A 19,761-nucleotide genomic window follows, 5' to 3' on the forward strand; every position below is an offset into this window, starting at 1 on the left:
CTCAACATTGGAATCCTGAGGCCTTTCATCTGTACCTGATACCATCACAGAAAACACTGCTTCCTTCTGCCTGTTTAAAATAATTTTTTGCACCATCTCCAACAACCATTTTTGTTACTAAAACATCAACTTTTTTTCTTTTGGATAGAAGTACAAAAAAAATTTTTTTTCCCTTCAATTAAAGGACAGCAGCAAGAAAAATAAATTCCAAGCCAAACATTTTTAACAAAAGTAGGAAAAACAGGAAGCTATCATGTGCATCTGGAGGGCATGTGTTTGCTCAATCTTAACTTGTGAGCCCCATTTATTTTCTCCTCATATATCACCTAATTTTTCCTTTGTCACTTTGAGGATCAACCACCAAGTTCTTTTTATGCTCCTCAACCATAAAAATATCAAAACAAGTGTTATAAAATGATGCTTTTCCTATATCTATACTTTTCCCTTGTCTGTTTTTTAAAATAAAACTATAGCTATATATTCTTACATGGGAACAAGCAAATCAGCCTTCCTCACTTCCTCTTGCTTCCTCCAGAACAGACTCATTAATGCTTCAAAATACTTGTGTGTGTGATAGAGGCAGTCTTAACTTAGATAAAACATTCTTAACATAGGAATAAAACTGAAAACATTTAAAAGTTGTCTATAATAATTTCCTTTGTGGAACTTTTAGTGCTATTTTACTTTAAGCTATCGTTTTCCCTATTGGCACAGAAGCAGTATTTTCTTTTCATTATTCATGGAAGGATGTAATAAGTACTGCTTCCACATACCTTTCATAAACAAAAAATTTAGAAAGAAAAAAATGTTATTGTTAATTTTCTTATTTGTGTACCTGCGTTATTAGTCTTTGATAGTTTGTTAAACAATACCTAATATGACTTGGCTCACATAGAGCGCATACAAGATCCAAATTAAATCAGTTAACCTTTCACAGCTGGCATTTACAGTTTTCCTTTTTTTAAGAGAACCTAAGCACTAGTAAGAGGTACTGAGATTATTAAACTACAGATCAATGAATTCAACCCAGAGGTTCACTTCTTCTCAAACACAACACATCTGAAGAAGATACTTGCATGGTCACAGGAACCTGCAGTACCATAGGTGGTAGCCTAACAAGAGGGGAGTGCCCAGGCAAGAACCTAAGTTTCTCCAATACCCCAACGTGTTTGGGCAGCCAGAGGCCTGGCTACGCCAAGCTCCTCTGTTACATTTTTGTTGTAGAAAAGCAGGACACACAAATCTTTCAAGAGTGGGGCAGTTACAGTAGCTTGCTCTTTGCATGCTGCTAGATCAGCGGATCAGTGTTAATCCCAGAGTCACTGAAAAACATGAGACAGTCAGAAAGCCTTTGTAATTAAACGTTTAAGTACTGTTTCTTTCCTTCAAGACAAAAAAAGGACAATATTTTCAAAATAATGCATAGACTCGTGTGATCATCTAGGTCCATGAGACGATATTTTCTTTCTAGTTGTGTATTCTGACAGTTTTCAAAAGGTGAGCACAAAACAATATCTCTACTAATTTTGAGATAAAGATTAGATGACCATACAGAATTGTCACATTCAATGTTAGAGATCAGAGAGTACTTCTATACCCGGAATTCAAGCATGATTTCGACACACCTAGTTAGAATTTACCAATATGGTAACACTGCTTCCAACAAGATAATACGGCGTCAGCATAACCACAAGACAGGCGAAGCCAGCACAAAAGTCCATATGGCCCTAAGTCAGAGCAGAAGGATACACAGAAGGCGAGCTCTGCCACAAGGATGAGTAGGTGGACAGTTTGCAAGACAAGGCACTTGGTCCCAGGAATCTCAGAGCTGAAGACCACAGGGAAGTTCAAATTCAGACCTTTTGCATGGTATGCAGTTGCTATGAGCACAATGCAGAGAAATAAGCCATTTCCTGCATCTGCCTATAAACTACTGTAGGCCTGGAGAACATGACAATCCTTCTCTTCTAGAGAGGGGCTGATCATAACTGTGCGATGTCAGATTATGTCATCATCCTTCCCAGTAACCAGCAACTCAGCAGAGAAACATGAAGTGTTTACAACTAGGATTTGAAGCAAACTCAGTTGAACTTCTGGAACTAAAAGCACAGCAACAACACTCCAACTCCTACAAGTACGTTTTGTCAGCCAACCCTTTTTTTTTTTTTTAAGGGTTATATTTTTATTTTTACACAATCTGTCATGCAACTGAATCATGCCAAATGCCTACATCGCCTATATTTCAGTTAAGATAAGCTTGGCAATGTATTTTTTGAAGTAACTTCCTCAAAATTAAAATCAGATGCTTTTATAAATTATCAGACTGGGCTGGGGGAAGGGGGGAACCTCCCATATATTAACCCAAGGATTAAATTTAACTACTGATATATGTTTGCATCTACATCTGATCCACAATTTCAGGTTTTTTGCAATCTCAAAGAAATAGCCCATTCAGTTTACTACATGGATTATGCTCCAAATACCAACTTATTCTCAAAGAATTTTCATTGCACTGCTCTGTACTTTCAGCAGGAATCTTGCTGCTTCATGTACTGGGATCAACTTTATAATACCATAAGACATACTCAGAACTTGGTTCCATCAGAAACCTTCTTTCAGGCTGATTCCTAGACTAGACTTTAGCTCAAGGATGACTGCAGTCTACCTGATAATTTCATTCTTTCATTTGAAATCCTTAAAAATGCAGGAATAACGGCTAAACATTGAGTTGAAATACAATAAACCTACATATTCTTAAAAACAATGGTGACTACATGCAACATGTGAGCACCATATCAAGCAAAAATTTGTATCTGGAAGACCATATTGATTCAGTATTAAGCTTCACAAAGTTTATTAGCTAATTACATTTTTCTCTATAAACTGTTATTTGCATATGGTTTAAATTGGAGATATTCTAATGTAACCCATACATTTACCTCAAGCAAAGATTTTTTGGCGTTGCATTCTAAAATTTCAGTTTGCGTGGTTATTAAATAGCTTGCATATGCTGATCAATTTCAGTTGTAATGTGCGTCTTTAAAGGTCTATATTTTTTCGTATTTATGTTATCAAAATCACTGTAAAAAAATATGAAGCTCCACAATATTTTGGAATATACTGTTTCTCAAAATTTATCTGTAATAGTACAACTTTGGTAGAGTCAAATGAAAAGTGTGCAGCTACTTTCCACTTGACTTCATGCTTAAAACAAAAGTGTTTTCAGTTGAACAGACGCGACAATGGAACTAAGTGGCTGAGACACTGCGGCTTCTGGTCATTTTATGGAAATTCCACAAGTCATTTTCCTTTGCTAAACCTCCCCCACAGAAATCAGACATATGATACTGATAGCTCCACTTTCATCAGTCCACTCCACTGAGTTCTCTAAAAGAAGCTCAAATAAAAAAATCTCTATAACCTATAAAAGCAGAGAAGTCCTGAGGCAATCTTAGGGAAATGCAAACATAGGAAATGCAACACAAGTCTATTTTAAGAATATTTTATAAATTAAGACTCCTTGAGCTTTCCCACCATCTATATAAGGGAATTATTATTCATTCTCCTTCTACAGGAGAAAGTAACTGAGGCAAAAAATTCATACCTAGCAAATCACTTAAGGAATTCTAGAACTTTTCTTGACTAAATCCTGTGAAATTCTAACCACTTGAATGGAACCCAACACTGAGCTTAACTATCAAACATTTTATTTTCAGCACATTAACCTGTTCACCCTATTTAGGTGATACCATGTACATTCCAAGTCCCAGAGCTTAATGAACAGACTAGAACAGATAGACTGTTCTTATGTCTGCCTTTCACTCAACAAAAGAGTAACTTGAGAGCACTTTTTGTTCATGAGCTAAGGAACAGTTTGGGAGACATTAGAAATGCAAGGATAGAACGGAAGGGCTTCCCAGAAAAACATCCAAACCTTCTGTCACCCAAAAGATTACTTAATCATATCAAGAACATTCAAGAGTAGTTTGTTGACAGAAAAATTGTGTGCATTTAACTTCTTACGGACAAAAAAAAACCCAAAAAACTTCTTATAGATTCATATCGAGATTTGAAGCAAAGTTCTCCAAGGCAGACCTTATTTCATCCGGAAAACATTTTATATCTGCAGCTGATATTGTTTCACTCTCAAAACTACACATAAAATTGCATACAAATACATCATAACCAGTGATAAAATTAGTCACAGCTGTAGTTGCTTATGGTTTCTGTTCACAACAAAAGATTTATCTTTGAAAACATGAATTTCCAGGGAGGATGCCTGTTTGCTTCCCTTCTGCTTAATTCTTCAAAACTAAGCTAAATATTTAAGTAATTGTGTATACTTGCAGGATTCAGTCTACCATATTATGGGAGTAAAGCATTAGCTTGCTCCAAGTAATTTTCTTCAATCAAAATATTTCAGTAATTATTTCACCTCACCTTTGATTCAAGACAGAGGCTGTGGCTTTTTTTTTTTTTTTAATTTTCTAGAATTACCATGTTGTAATATAAAAGTCAGATTATCATGGAACAATAAGGAAGGGTGATTAAACCTCAGTTAAAAAAAATAAAACCAAGGAAAAGAAAACCCTGCCTGAAGTGACTATAAAGACAGTTTAGGGCATTTAAATAAACAAGAAAACAAACAAGGATGAGATTAAAGGAAACCCTGATTTCTGTCCCCCAGTAAATACACTCATTTAGTCCTTTAACAGAAGTCAAATTAATCTGTAAAACACACAAAGTGCTAAGTCTCCCCTAATTCCAAAACCCTTGCAATTTTCAAATTTTTATCTTATATTCTTTATTTAAAAGCAACAAATGAATACTGAACACTTTCAAAAGTGAAATATTCAAAACAAGCAACTATTCACCTATTCTGATTACCTGTCTTTTGTGGTACTAACAAACTCCACATTACTTATGCGAGCTTAGAGACACAAAAGGGGGAACTTGCCCATCAGGAATTGTCACAGCTCGGTCTTTTCCTATTCTACAGGAGACAGGACTGACACCAGGTAATTATTCCCCCTACTAGGCAGGAAAGATCTGCCCATCATGGACAAGTACCAGCTTCCTGACAGAATTCCTACAGCTCTTAAAAAGCAACATACCTTAGAGAAAGAGAGGAGGGCTCCAGGACAAGAGAAGCAACTTTGACCTGGTGTTGCTGATAGATTTCCCATCTTTCTTTGCTTTCTTAGTCTGCAATTTGGGGCCTAACAGAAACTGAGAAAGGGTATCAAAAAGAGTGTATTGAAGAAGACAGCCATAATGCTTTGTCTGGAGAATGTTCTAAAAAAAATGAACTACTTGAAGCGATGGGTCTAGAAGATAAAATGGCAACCTTATAGACCTGGGCCGTTTGGGGTCCGGCACGTTACAACACTCCAATGAGATATCTAACCTGTTTAGAATAGGGCTAAACTAATCCTGTACCTGTTCAATAGCAACAAAACATCCTTGCAACAATTCTCTGAAAGGGCTTGAGACACTGTGGAAGCTTTGGAGCATGCTTTCTGCAGGTGAACATTTAAAAAGCTATTCCTTAAAAAGGAAGCTTAAAGAAAGAAGTAGGCAGTCCAAAGGGATCTTTGATGCTGAAGTAGAAATAACCCTACATAAACAAAAAAAAAAAAGTAGAAAATACCCAAATTAGCACAAAACTACCCTGCCCTTTAAAAAAAAAAAAACAGAAAAGAAAACTTCTTTCTTTTGAAAAATAACAACCAAAAGGCAATATAGTATTTTAAAATAATAGCTAAACAGTTTATAAAACTTTCATTAGAAATCTACATTGCTCACAGTCAGTGGCAGGCCCCTCTCTGTGCTTCTAACTCCTGAAACAGTACATTGAGACACATGATTTATTTTTGTATCAGCACTTAACATTCTTCCTAATTAAACTTCAAGATATTTTTCATAGCCCGTTTCAATTTCCACCATGTTTTTCAGTCAGCAGTTTCAACTAAATACATGTATCATTTGAAACCAAAGGGCACATAGATAGTCTACTATAACCTTATCTGCTGCTCCATTAACCAGCTCCTCCTCCCCCAAGGTGTCTGCTCATTCAAAGCGGTACCAAGCAGAACTCTGTAGTACCAGTTACCAAGTAAAATTTTCTGTCTGCTGGCACGGGGCCTCTAACAGCAGTGCAGGAAAAAAGTCTGCAAAATAAGGCAGTGCTCACTTTCCTCAGAAGGCACTTTCTTTGCCTACTCCTCTGCTGTTCACGGAGTGGGCAAATCCACAGTGCTTGTAAATAACAAATCCTATAAACTGGATGTTTTTGTCAGGGACAGGAATCTTACTCTTTTCTTAGAATATTCTGACAAATAAGTTTTAAAAGATTTATTATGAAGACTTTGCTATTATCCTTGATCCCTAAGAATGTTTCAACTTGCTTATTTTAAATTTAAGTCATATCTCACCTCCTACCCAAGGACTGTAAAAAAAAATTATATATATATATAGCAGTCACATAGTTTGCAAAGAAGTAAAATTGTAAGTTATAAACAGCTAGGTTGAAGAAGGCAGTACTCAGATTTTGCCATATTAATAGAAATGGACATACCGCTCAAGAGTTCTTGACAAATAGTTCTGACAAAATATTTTGGCAGCAAGACTGCAATACAAATTAAGAAAAAGTAAAGTGGAGTCTCACTCTAACTTCCAGGAACTCGGAATAATACCAGGAAATAACTTTCTAAAGCTTCCTAAAATGGCTACACACATTAGGCCAGGAGATAGCATTGTTTTTCAGCTCTGATTGGTCTTGTGTTCTCTTTGGGACAGCTCTGCAGTTCAAAGATCGTATGCTTTGTTACCTTTTCCTCTTACAATATTTCACTACAAGTTTCTGAGATTCTTTAACAACTATGAGATTAGTATTTTAAGGAAATATTAATGGAATGCAAGGACCAAGCAATGAACTCTTGTTATCTGCACTAATACAACTTAGATATCAAGCCATTTCTTTGATCATTACACCTTAGAATAAACCAGAATAAACGGTATAAAGGCTGCTCATTAGGGTCAAGAAGAGATTCTGCTTGTAAGAAACAATCTATAAATAATAGCAAAAAAAAAAAAAAAAAGGAAAGAAAAAATATATATACCATGAGTTTTAAAAGTGGAAACAGGCAGTCATGACTAATTGTGTGTTCCATCTGGCAATAATTTAATTACACAGAGTAAAACTACTAAGCTTTCAGAAAAGCTTACTTAATTTACTAGATAATCTACAATAATTTCCTTATATGGCTGGAGAGAAATCACTGCTGTATGCTTTGAAGCTGGAAGACAAATGATCTTTGAAGCACAAGTCACTGCTACTAACTGGAATAATAAAAGCTTTGCATCACCAGTTGTTACAGAACGCTTTATATGAAGGTATCGTATTTTCTCCTGAATGTGGTACATCAAGTCAGAAAAGGTGTTCCTTGAATCTATGCAGATTAACAATGCACGTTATGGGGAGATGGGAAAAACAAATGAACCAGAATGGCTTTTAGTCCTAAAAACACTCTATAATGATACCAGATTTAAAAAAAGAGGAGGGAGGAAGGAAGGGAGGAAGAGAAAAAAAACTTGAGCTTGTATGCTCTAGATAAAAACGAAAACATGTTTGTCAACATAAAAAGGTGAAATACCAGACATAGTTTGGCTAAGAGCTCTGTGTGTCAAATCTAAGCTTGAAATTTTAATGAATTCCTTTAAATATGACCAATCTTGTGTCACCATTTAGAACTTTTTTTATTACTCAACTAATATGCTTTTCTTTACAGAAAAGCTAGGCCCCACTCTGCAGTGAACACTGCACACAACTTTTTGTTAGATTTAATCAGTTACAAAAGCACTTCTTGAAATTTGGTACAACTCTTCACATGAATTAGGCAATATAACTCTCATGATATATTTTTCTCCACAGCAGGCAGCAACAGGAATATTTATTATTTACTATTCTGCAAGCATAAAGAGAATTTTTTTTTTTTTTGAAGAGTGGTTATTTCTTTTGAACTCTTAATCACATTTTGTCCTTTGAAGTAAACAGAATGTATGATATTTACTACTTTTTTAATACTGAAAAGGGTCAACATGGGCATCCAGACAGGAGCAAGGTCTAATTCAGAATTTTAACATACTAGACTTACAAATAAAACTCACATTCACCAACTGCTTATGGTCTGAATGCCAGGGACATGCTAACTGGAACCAGCATGATGAACCGCCTGGATTAACAAAATCCAATTCTGAAAGAGTACATCTATTTGTATTTTTTTTACTAAAATACACCAGAATTCAAAGTAATTATAGTTTTGGTCTTCCACAAACACCGGAATAGGTGTCATCTCTTCCAACTTGTCCCAGAAGTCAGAGAAACAATACAGCAGGATATCTCCCATGACCAAGTGCTCAGTCTACGTGTCAACTTAATGGCTGTGCTTCCTTTGAAAAACCTGGCTAACATAACATAGATGAAGGGGCTGGAGCATCTCTCGCACAAGGAGAGGCTGCGAGACCTGGGACTGTTTATCCTAGAGATAAGACTGAGGGGGGATCTTATCGATGTGTATAAAGATTCTTCTCAGTGGTGACCAGTGACAGGACAAGAGGCAAAGAGCACAAATTCACAGGAAATTCTTCTGAACATAAGAAAACACTTTTCCCACAGTGAGGATGGTTGAACACTGGAACAGGTCGCCCAGAGAGGCTGTGGAGCCTCCATCCTTGGAGATACTCAAAACCCAGGACTGCGTCCTGCACAATCTGCTCTAGCTGACTCTGCTTGAGCACGGGGGTTGCACCAGACAATCTCCAGAAGTCCCTTCCAACCCCAACTATTCTGTGATTGAATGCAGTTTTATACATATCCATTAATAAATGATGCCAGGAAAACACATACCCCTGCCATGATGATTTTTTCACAGAACTTGATTTTAAAGTCTTAGACTAATACATGAACTAGAATCTCTAAATGCCCAAACTCAGCTTTCCCCTTCATAATACATGAAATACATCAGTCATTCTGGATCTACCATTGCTACTCTTCTTAAATCTTGTCACAGTTTACAAAAATAGCAGGAATCCTACTACCATTAAAAAAAAACATAAAAAACCCCCCACAATGACATACTGCTATCAGCAGTCATTGTATTTACTGGAAAATTTCAAAACAAACTAGTCCTTCTAGCTCAAATTGTCCTATTCTAAACCTCACAGTTGCATTAGTCCCAATTCTAAATCTAAATCTAACCAAGATTAGGAACAGATTAGAACGGTATCTGCAGAACACAGCAAGAGCTGTTTCCAGTGCAACATTCTACTTTGGCCAAAATTGCAGCTTATTCTGTTTTATTTTTTTAAACATTGCCCAAAATTGTACTATTTTTTCTGAAAATGTTTCTTCAACACTTTAGAAAATATTGACCAAAACATTAAGAGATTATTTTATATTTCCAGGAAAGGTCTAAACATTCAGAGGGTCAATTGAATTTCCCACAATTTATGAGGAAAAGGCAAATAATGACTTCTAGAGATGTTCACGTACAAACGATCATAAAATCTGGCCATTTTAATTATTTATTTTATTTATTTATTTCTAATTAATTTTGTATCTTGTATTTATAAATTCCATATCTGGAGAATCATTTTGCCTAACAACCAAATGGGCATTTCTCTCAAGTTTCTTTCAAGTTTTCTATTATAATACTGTGAATTCTGCAGTCTTCGTGAAGTTACTTAGCCTGGGACCATGAAATAATTTCATTAATTGCTTTTACTGCCTAGAACATTTTCCACATGTAAATAATATAAATCTACATATAAGCTTTTAACTTTTTAAAACTTCAGTGAAGTATGCACTTAAAAGAAACTTGGAAAATTGCTTGTATGCATTTTAAACCCACACATACATATTAAGGAAACACATTTATTCAACTTTCTAGGAATCAGAGTATAGGTACGAAAAAATCTCAAGTTTTGCTGTAGTTCATACATTTTCATCCATAAAACAAAGACTAACAGAAAGAACCAAGTAACTTCTAAAGTTTGCACTTTCTAAATTATTAATTGCTTTTGATGCTAAAAAAAGAAAAATGAAAAAAAAACAACAAAAAATGCTATTAACTCTATTGCTATTAGAGCAAAACAGGTCCAAGTCTGGCACAAAGAGCATAACTCAATGACTACGATGCAGAAACATGCATGTGGAAAAAGTTCAGAGTTTGCCACAGACATAAAAAGTAATTTTTACCAGAGTTCAAGCAGACTCATTAATAAAACTACAATTATCCGCATCACTAGAAAAGTCAGACTACAGAGATTCCACTGTTGGAAAAATATTATTTTTAATCCTGGCAATTTATGAAATTTTAGACTTTACTGCTGCCTTTGGCAATTCCTGCCGGTGATGCTTACCTGGCAATACTCCAAACTAAAGATAACAGTAAATGAGACTAGTGTAATCCCTAGTTTTCTCCTACTTATTAATCTCCTCCCTCCTCACAATCCAAAGGTCACAAAAATCAACACAGTTTAATTAGATTACCTTCCTTTTTGTTTTTTGCATATGCAGCATAACTTAAAATATTCACAGATTTAAGCTATGTTTTCTTATCATTAATCATATCAAAAATACTCCGGTGTATTTTGGATGATGTAAGGATTTCAATCTCTAGGAAATGAAATATTAGTTAAATCTTACCCAGAACATTTCCTGCAGGTACTTCTTCAAGATCTTCAAGTTCTCTTCCCATGAGCAAATAGAGATTCTCCAATGTACAGCAAGTCATATGAGGTACTAATGGCAGATCATCTGTAGCAGAACACTGGGCTGACAACTACACAGAGTAAAACAACCAGTGTTGGACATTTATCACTTAGTATTGATAAAAACATCTTCCTGAAAAACTCCTTGCATTCCAAAACTAGGGAATACATCCTAAAGCATTTTCATTTCAAAAGTTAATGTTCAAAACTAACAAGAACTCTGTCTTTCCTTCCAAAAACCCCATCTTGTGAGAAAGAACAAAATGCTATTAAGAATATAAGAAGAATGCCTTCTTTGTTAATTTTTATCTCTTAATTTTTACTCTTAGCTCCCTCTTCATTGTTACTGGTAAAATAAATTTTTAAAATAATTTTGTAAGTAATGCACGAACTTCTACAATCACTATCTCAAAACATTTAACACCATTTATACAATACCATCATGCTCCCTCTTGTTCCCCCAAGGCAATTTTTTTTTTTCCCCTACACAAGGTGTTCTTTGTATTGAAGTGCACGTGCTGGATTTACTGGTAACTATTTTGGCAATATTAAGGCTTGTAATGACTTTACTGGTTCAATCAGCTGAATCTTCAAAAGCAGAATACATCTCTATAGTAACAAACTTTAAAACTTACATTAAAACAAACTAACAAAACTTACTTTCAAACAAGATATAAGGATTTACTTTTTAGCACGTAGAGTTCTGAGAAAAAAAGGAGTCTGTGGCAGGACATAAAATCTTGAGGAAGAAGTTTTTATTGGGCTGGAGAAGTTTCACACTGTTTTCAAAATTTCAGCCCAAATTTTATTTATACAGCATAAGGAAGTAATATTAAACAACAAAATAAAGGATGTTTCACCCACATGCCTTGCTAACAAATTCTACTTTTAAGTGGTGTCTGCTTTGGGGTACTTAGATCCAATTCTTATGGTCTAAAATACTTCAAAAATATCAAACAATATAAAAACTAACTTCAGCTGAAGTTAGCCACAGCTTAAATCAAACAAACAAAAAAACCCAGCACTCCAAATCAATCCACAAATATCTGACAGCTTAATAACATATTTAAAAATAAGTGAAGCGAAGACCAAATGACTGCATTCACCTCAAAAAACGTTTTCTACAAGAATACACTGATCTAAGATATATTTCAGGACTGCTCCCACTTACTCCAATAGGTGCTTTGTATGAACCTTCTGTTTTTCCAGAAAGGAAAAAACTGGTTCAATCCTTATGCAATATCTATGTAGAAAAGTTTAAAGTCAAACTTTCCTAATATAAATCAAATTGCTTATGCAAGAAAAAAAATGTAATATGGTTCCAGTGATGTTACTTAGAACCAAGTAAAGCAGCAACAGTAACTGCTTGAAAAATAAGAAACTGAATTTTTGTTCAATATGAAACAGTCGTGACCCAGCTTATCTATGCATTTAGCTCTTTAAAAAAAATCCACTGATTTATCTAAAAGAAATAAAAATCTGGAAAAAGTAGTAGGCTTTTCCCTCAGCACTTCAAAAACTTCTTACATGCTATTCAGGGAACATATTTCTGGAAACAGTCTATGCTAATAAGAAAACAAGACAGGGCGCAGCTTCCCACTGACAGATGACAATCCACTGGCAGTGTGGAAGTACTCATTTCAGTCCAGCAAAACATCTTTGCCTCTAAACAAAGACCACATACTAGACATTTGAAATTCTTGAGACTCATCATTTTTGCTGCTTATTTGGGGAGTTTCAAGTTCAGAAAGAATAAAGATGTTGAAAGGTTTAAGAGGTGCCTGTGCGAACTAAAAAGTTGAGCAGTTCATCTTCACAGAAGCTGAAATAACTGCTTTTAATAGCATACTAAGCGCAACATGTCCAAACAGGTTTTGGGGCACCATTTTCACATTCTGTGATGAAAATCATGTATGCATGTGCATAATATTTGTGAACATATTCAATCATCTTAAATAATTATACTAAGTGCATACTTTTTAACACCAGGAATCACAGATGACCAATGTCAACTAAAACGGACCTAAGCTGGCAAAGTAAGGAAGCAGAAAACTGAAAGATTCATCAAAATAGAGACTGCTGTGATCCTGTAAGAGAATGACTGATGGCTTCCACCCCCTCAATAATTTAGCATAAATTAACAGATTTCAGAAACTCCATTGCAGTAAACTTTATAATACCTAATGAGAATTGTAGAGCTGCCAAACTTGAAGCTTCTTGCTACACAGCATACATAAAACCCCCTAAACCTCCCTGACAGATGGTGACCATATCAGAGTAGATGTTTATTTACCCTGTGTTCAGATCTTAGCACAACTCCTGTGCCCATGGATGTGTGTCACTATGCTATTATGAATTAATTATTTTCACTGTAAATTACTGGGTTTCGCAAACAGCTGAAAATCATAGAATAAGTTTTCAAGCATGTCGTGTGTGCTTACATACATTTAGGCACTTTAGGTCTGTCTTTTGATAAAAATCTACACAAGGTTTAAAATCTTATTTTCACTCTGATTAAAAATAGATTAGTTGATGTGTACACATTTAACCAACACTTTTCACAGAACAGCAGAAAACAGAATATCCTTTGCCAAACTTGATATTATATGCAGACAAGTTATGATCCTGAAATTTTAAGGAGCAATAAATGGTCTATTCCTCTTAATAAAAAAAGATCTACAAAGGCTTGAGATCTTCAGACAGAAAGAAACTATAAACAAGGTCTGTTCCTTCTCTAAAACAGTAGTTTTATTTTTAAAATAAACTAAACAAAGCCTTTTAATAATTAATTTCCTAAATTACTTTGATGCTTTTGGAATTTTTTACTTGAACCTCTTTATGAGTGAACAGCATGTAAAAAATTAAGTCATCGGGGTTTCAAAAGAATCTCAAGTTATCATAACATTTCACTGTCACCTCTTACCTTATGCAAAGCCTCAGCAGGATCATATTTTGGTCCTAAAACAAAGATCTTTTGCCCTCTTTGCACCACACCACTGAACACTCTAGCAAAAGCAATGAAAGACTCCTTGTTGTCTGCTTCCTGTTTCGTAGCCTTTGAGGTCATGATCTCTATTTGACTGTTGAGCTGTTGCTCTTCATCTAGTCAAAGTTAGAAGAATATATGAAGTATAAAAACAGTTTCTGCATCACCAACTAAAAAATATATATATATATTAAACACATCATAGCCTATCATGACTGATGATGCATTAAAAGGTAGTAAGAAACCCCCATTATAACTTAATAACCACCCCTGTATCTTATACACTGTTTTTGTACCAGTTATTTGAATAGGTTTTTTTTTTTTTTTTTAATGAAACAGATATCCTGATAAAAGCTTAGAGGAATTACTTAAATTGGCATAGAGTGTCATATGCTAGTAACAGGGTCAGAAGAAGGGTCCAACAGGAAACTAAAGAAACCTGAAATTTTCTACCCAATACACAAGGGGGGGGGGAGGGGGAAGAGGATCATTCTGCCTTCCTACATGGAACAAAAATTAAATTTTTCAGCAAGATCTCTCTTCCAGGTACCGTCTCGCTTGAGTAGCTCAAGCTACCGAGAGCAGGAACATTCTCAGGCCATACGAAAAGTCTTGGAACTATTACAGTATTTATAAACTATGAGCTTTGTCGTAAATCCCTCCTGACTATTTGTTCAATCTCATTTATTTTCTGGACCAACTTTTTTGGACTGGAGTGTGGATGATTCTTTGTAAGGTATATAGCTCTTCTCACTGTCTATTGAGAAAAATGGATAGCAGAGCATTATATACTTTTTGTCTCACCAGTGTTCACTTCAGATGTATTTTCACTTGGGGGCTTTTCTGACAGCTCTTTTCCTTGATTTGCTGCCAATTTTTCTGCATGCCTTCGTCTTGCAACTTCACGCCGTTGAGCTATTTCTTCTTGAGTCAAAGGCCTAAAATTGTGTTTAAAAATATTAATATTTGGAAATGTCACTTTTAAAAATAAATTAAATCACAATAACTAGAATATTGTATCTGGCATAAGTAAAAGCTTATACCTTTTGTCCCCCCAACATAGTTTATTTTAGCTGACTTAAAATACATACAAACTCATTCCTCTACCTCATTTAGGAAGAGTTTACTATGCAAAACTTCTGCTTATTTTGTTAAAATAAATCTACAGTTTCTCCCACTGACCTGTGAATTTTCAGTTTTTCATTAAAGATCCAATCCAGCTTTAAAAATTGCTTTGTTGTCATGCCCAGAATCTTAGTCTGAGCATTAGAATAACAGCTAAGACTAAATGTACAGTGTACTAATCTAGACTTATCTATATACCAAACTAGTTAGAAAAGCTACCGGAAGACTTTTTTTTTTTCCCCTCCCAAATTCACACAGATCAAATATTCTCATTTTAGATTACTTGCAATATTTTTTCTATTCTAATGTAGTTTAAGGCAAGCATTCAAAGGCAGGGAAAATACTTTGCTTGCTATAGCTGCCTTCCCATAAAATGAATAACCTCATAAAAAACAAAAGGACCAAGACAATAAACAAACAAAAGACCAAGATGATAAAAAAAAGAGAATTTCAATATTCCAATGCAATTTCTACCCCACCGCTGGTGAGCCCTATCTTAAAATAAACTATCAAACCAAGAAATTGGTTTGACATAAGATTTAAAGCAAAAAGACAAGAAATGTTTTAAAGAATGACATGTAATCATTCTTCCAAAAGGCAATATAAACAGAATTGCTTCTACATGCAACTCCTCTCAGGCATTTTAAACAGTGAAGTGAGTTAAACATTTATAAAATCTAAAAGCATTCCCTGAAATTGTCTGTGATTTTAAATCTGGTCCTAAATAAAATCTGTGATATGAAGTTATGCTGTACTTTGATGGAGACCAAACAACCAGGCTAATTTCAGATACCGGTCTTCTTTTATTTACAATCTCTTCGCTGTTTCTAATAATTTCCCATATGAAACAGCTGAACCTATGATCCTGCTATGACCATTACCGATACTCTCAAGAATAATTTAGTCCATTTAATAATTTCAAAATCCACAATCACTTGTGTAACAGGCTGTCAGGTGCTTACATTAACAGATATCTTTACTGCTATGGCCTAGAAGCTGAAAAAAAAAAAAATCTAAAGTTATGTAGGTTTTTTTTTTTTTTTTAAATGGTAGTGGAACGCTTTCAGTTTTAAAATGTTCTTGTTTTTTCCATCAGACACAAGCTTACATTAGAAAGCCAGTACTGTTGGTGCACTTAACCACAGATAACCCACAAGCTATTTTGGAATAGTAAGGTGGGGTGTATGGTCACGTCAGTTACATTTATGACTGCTTAGTATTTCATAGAAAAAAACTGTCATACTCTGCTCTTCAGGTTTTCATGCATAAAGTTCTGTTTGCTATTATTCTGAAAGTACTACCCTAAAGACACACTGCTAACTAAGCAAACAAAAATCCAACAAATAAAAGAATTATTTTTCTTAATTAAAATCCCTAAGTAAAAATAAAGGCCTAAGAATGGTCAAAGACAAGAATCCCTCTGAGAGCACCTTCTTCAGTATGAAAATCAGTATGCAGATACTTCATATGAACAGTTTTGTTAAGACTATGCAAAGCAACTTGGGAAGAAAATTCAAACAGCCAATACGCAGTGAGAAGACAAAGTACTTAGAAAAGTATTCTTGTACAGTTTTTTTGAAATGATAAAAACAGAAAAGCAAGATTGAATTAAAGCAATTTGCAGCTTGCTCCTCACTGGATCTCAGCCTTTGCATTCTTCCCACTTAGCTTAAGTAAAACAGAAGTCCAACTTGGACTGTGGAAATTATCATGAATGCTAATGTTTGTCCCTCACGCTATCATATCAAGCCTCTCTTTCCTAAGAAAATTATCCCAACCACAGCAGGAGGGCATTGGGAAGCAAAAAATCAATTCAGTAAACCCATAAGCATCACCTGTCAAGTATTTTGGATGCTTTGGAATCTGTTAAGTCAGGCTTCAAGCCAAGATAAACAAAACAGAATGTTTATTCAGAGGGATTCCCACACAGACAGTGCACAAGAGACCTTTCCTAAACCAACTCTCTCTTTAGTTCAGCAAGAGAGATAAAAGTGTAAAAGTTCAAAGGAAAAGAATTTAAGTAAACTATTTCAGGCCAGCAAAAAGAAGGGTTTGATCTCAACATGTAAATGGCAAATACAACACCCATTTTTTATTCTTCTTTTCCTTTTTAACATATAATTGGCAGAATAAAACAAAGCGCAAAGGCCAGTGGACCTAAACAGCTTTCTAAACTGAAGCATAATAAAAGCTTTTTTGTGCTAATCATGCTCTACCATGACCACAAGAGGTATATATTGTGAGCAACACAAATATACATCACTTTAGAGCACTGATAAATAATTTCTTTGCAAAGTAACAACCAATGCACTTTTGCATTATGTGAATATTTTTAATGAAACATGCAAAACACGCACTTGAACAGCCGCCCAACTGGACAAATTAATCACATCTAGAGAAGGCAAACAGTTCCACAGCAAAGTCCTATCTACATGATGGGTCCTTACTCCTGAATTTTGCTCACATGTTGGGGTCAAGGACAACAGTTTTTGGTAATGAGATGGTTTACTGTTCTTTCAGTCAACTGTATCAAGTGCAATCTGATGGACAGAACACTAGACACAGAAGTGACCTGTTAGTAATTCTAGCTTGTTTAGTAACCTTGAACAAGTCACTTTGTCTCTCCGTACTTCAGTTTCCACACTTGTAAAGTGTGAACTACATTCCTTCTCAACAAAACAGCTCTAAATTAGCTGAACAGTGGTAGTTCTAATGAATCACAGGAGGAAGAAAGCAGCAGAAAGGATTACAGCACTAGAGTGATTTTTCTTACAGAACAGGCATATAAATATGAGCTCTACTTAAAAAGTAGGTTGATTCATACCCCCATATCAGCCATTCCCAAATAGGGAAGTAACATATCATTTAAAGGTCAAAGTTTGTGTGTGTGGACAGTGAAGACTCAGAGCTAACTTTGATAAGAACCAGGATTAGTTAGAGGCAGAAAACCATAAACAGATCATGTGGCTGAGACCATCTCACTGCCAATGACATTTCTGTATCATAATACCAATGTATTTTGCATATACCACATTCTGCAAGGGACTCAATTTAAAAATGCTTAACAGAATCCTTCATTTTACTGAAATTCTTTTCAGAACTTGAGGTGATCACTCTTAATAAGTTACCTTGCTTACCTTGAATACAACCATTCAACTGAAAAGAGCAAAAAAAAAAAAACCCACAAACCCCTATACATAAATTAAAAATAAAAATTACCTAAAAGAGACTGCCAGGATAAAATGCCAAAGTTTTGAAATATACAGTTTCAGAACTTTGAACCTGGAACAAACATATTACATGCCAGAGGAAAGGCCAAAAAAAAAAAAAAAAAAAGAGAGAGAGACAAATGTTGACACTACTCAGAAGCTTGTTCTCCCCCCCACCTCCCCATCCCAATATCTTAAACAGTCACCGTGTCAGAATTAAGACTCTCTCTGAAACTTGGGGCAATGATGATTTTTTTTTTATTTTATTGCAGAAGAGAGTGAGGCTTAACAATACAAAATGCAAAGCAGATGGTAGAGAAGAAAACATTTTTATGATGATTTTTTTCTTCCTGAAGGCAGTTGTTCAAAGCTATTTAAGGGTTTGGAATGTCTGAATAATTCCCAGGGGAGACAGATTAATAGGGAAAGTACAGATGAGACAGCCAGGGGTGTGATAAACGCAGTCTATACGCAATGGCACAGTGTACACAAAAGGACACGTGCATGCATTTCAACACATTTTATTGTCCAAAAATACTTTCCATTTGTGTAAATAATTATGAGAGTAGAAGGAAAACAAAGGTTGTTTGCCTTTTTCCCCTCAGGTAGTGTTTTAAAAGGTTTTACTATATTTTAGTGTCAGATAGCTCTAACCTCAAGCCTTAAAGGTACTTTAAAATTCTGAACGCACAGGTGTAAGTTACAATACATATAAGCACAATTAACTCTATCCTCAATGTGATGAGACACAGATCATGTTTGGGTGGGTTTTTAGCTAGTAGGTACAACCTGGACTTCCATCCTGGTTTCTGTCAACATCAATTGCTGTAAAGTTAGTCACTCCCAGTAGTTTCCTTAGATACCACAAAAAAGAGAGAATATCACCAAATGAATCCTTATGTAGAATTATAACACACCGAAGGAGAACACAGCACTAGATTAACACACAGAAGGCGTTAATCTGCAACAAAATTCTTTTTTGATTATACCCTGATTTATTTAATTTCTCTAGTTGACAAAACCAGTGAGAAGTGAAATCAATCCTGAACAAATGCAAACCCAACCAGAAGCAAACCCAACCCTTCCTTTTCTTTCTCCTTTTCACTTCCCCCACCATATTTCTTCCCTCCACCTTTTTCAGTCCATAAGAAAGGATCTACAGCCTCATGATATTGGCTGAAGAAAGGGACCATACACTTACACACAAAAACAATGAATGAAAAATCTGGAACAGACAGGCAAAAAAAAAAGATTCCCATCCTTCAGAAGGACACCATAATGTCCTAACGCTATGCACATGAACTAGCACAAGTAATATAGCTGACTGAATGGGTTAACCACATTATCACTAACTCATCTCAGTCCCACTGTGTGGTAAACAAAAGTCATGGAAAAAAATAACGTGGCAAAGAGTACAACATTCACGTTATTAACATCCAGTAGAGTGTTGATGAAATGCATCAGATTTGGGGTAATGTAAGCTACTGCTGACATTATCCTCATTCCCACATCCCCCAGCATAGCTCATGTAGTTCAAACTGAGTAACAGCTAACTTCTTCACTCAATCAATTCTCTGAATTTTTGATAGCTTTTCTACCTTTCCATGTTTTGGAATGAAGCCTCTCTTTGAAAACATTTTAAAAAGTCATAGTAAAAAAAAAAAATAC

At 35.2% G+C, this 19,761-nt stretch overlaps 1 protein-coding gene across 5 annotated transcripts in view; it reads right to left on the minus strand.

Annotated features, from left to right (window-relative positions):
* Positions 1–19,761, minus strand: part of EFL1 (elongation factor like GTPase 1) — a 107,115-nt gene that overhangs the window by 65,037 nt on the left and 22,317 nt on the right. For all 5 annotated transcript variants that reach the window (XR_010885750.1, XR_010885751.1, XM_067305760.1 and 2 more), the window contains exons 13-15: positions 14,564–14,697; positions 13,697–13,875; positions 10,709–10,844 (exon numbers count right to left, since the gene is read on the minus strand). Coding sequence is in view for 3 of the 5 variants with exons in the window: in XM_067305760.1 (XP_067161861.1) it covers positions 10,709–10,844; positions 13,697–13,875; positions 14,564–14,697 (449 nt within the window). In the remaining 2 variants the exon portion in view is untranslated. The remainder of the gene's footprint in view (positions 1–10,708; positions 10,845–13,696; positions 13,876–14,563; positions 14,698–19,761) is intronic.

Source organism: Apteryx mantelli, chromosome 15, assembly GCF_036417845.1.
Source record: "Apteryx mantelli isolate bAptMan1 chromosome 15, bAptMan1.hap1, whole genome shotgun sequence".
NCBI classification, from domain to species: domain Eukaryota; kingdom Metazoa; phylum Chordata; class Aves; order Apterygiformes; family Apterygidae; genus Apteryx; species Apteryx mantelli.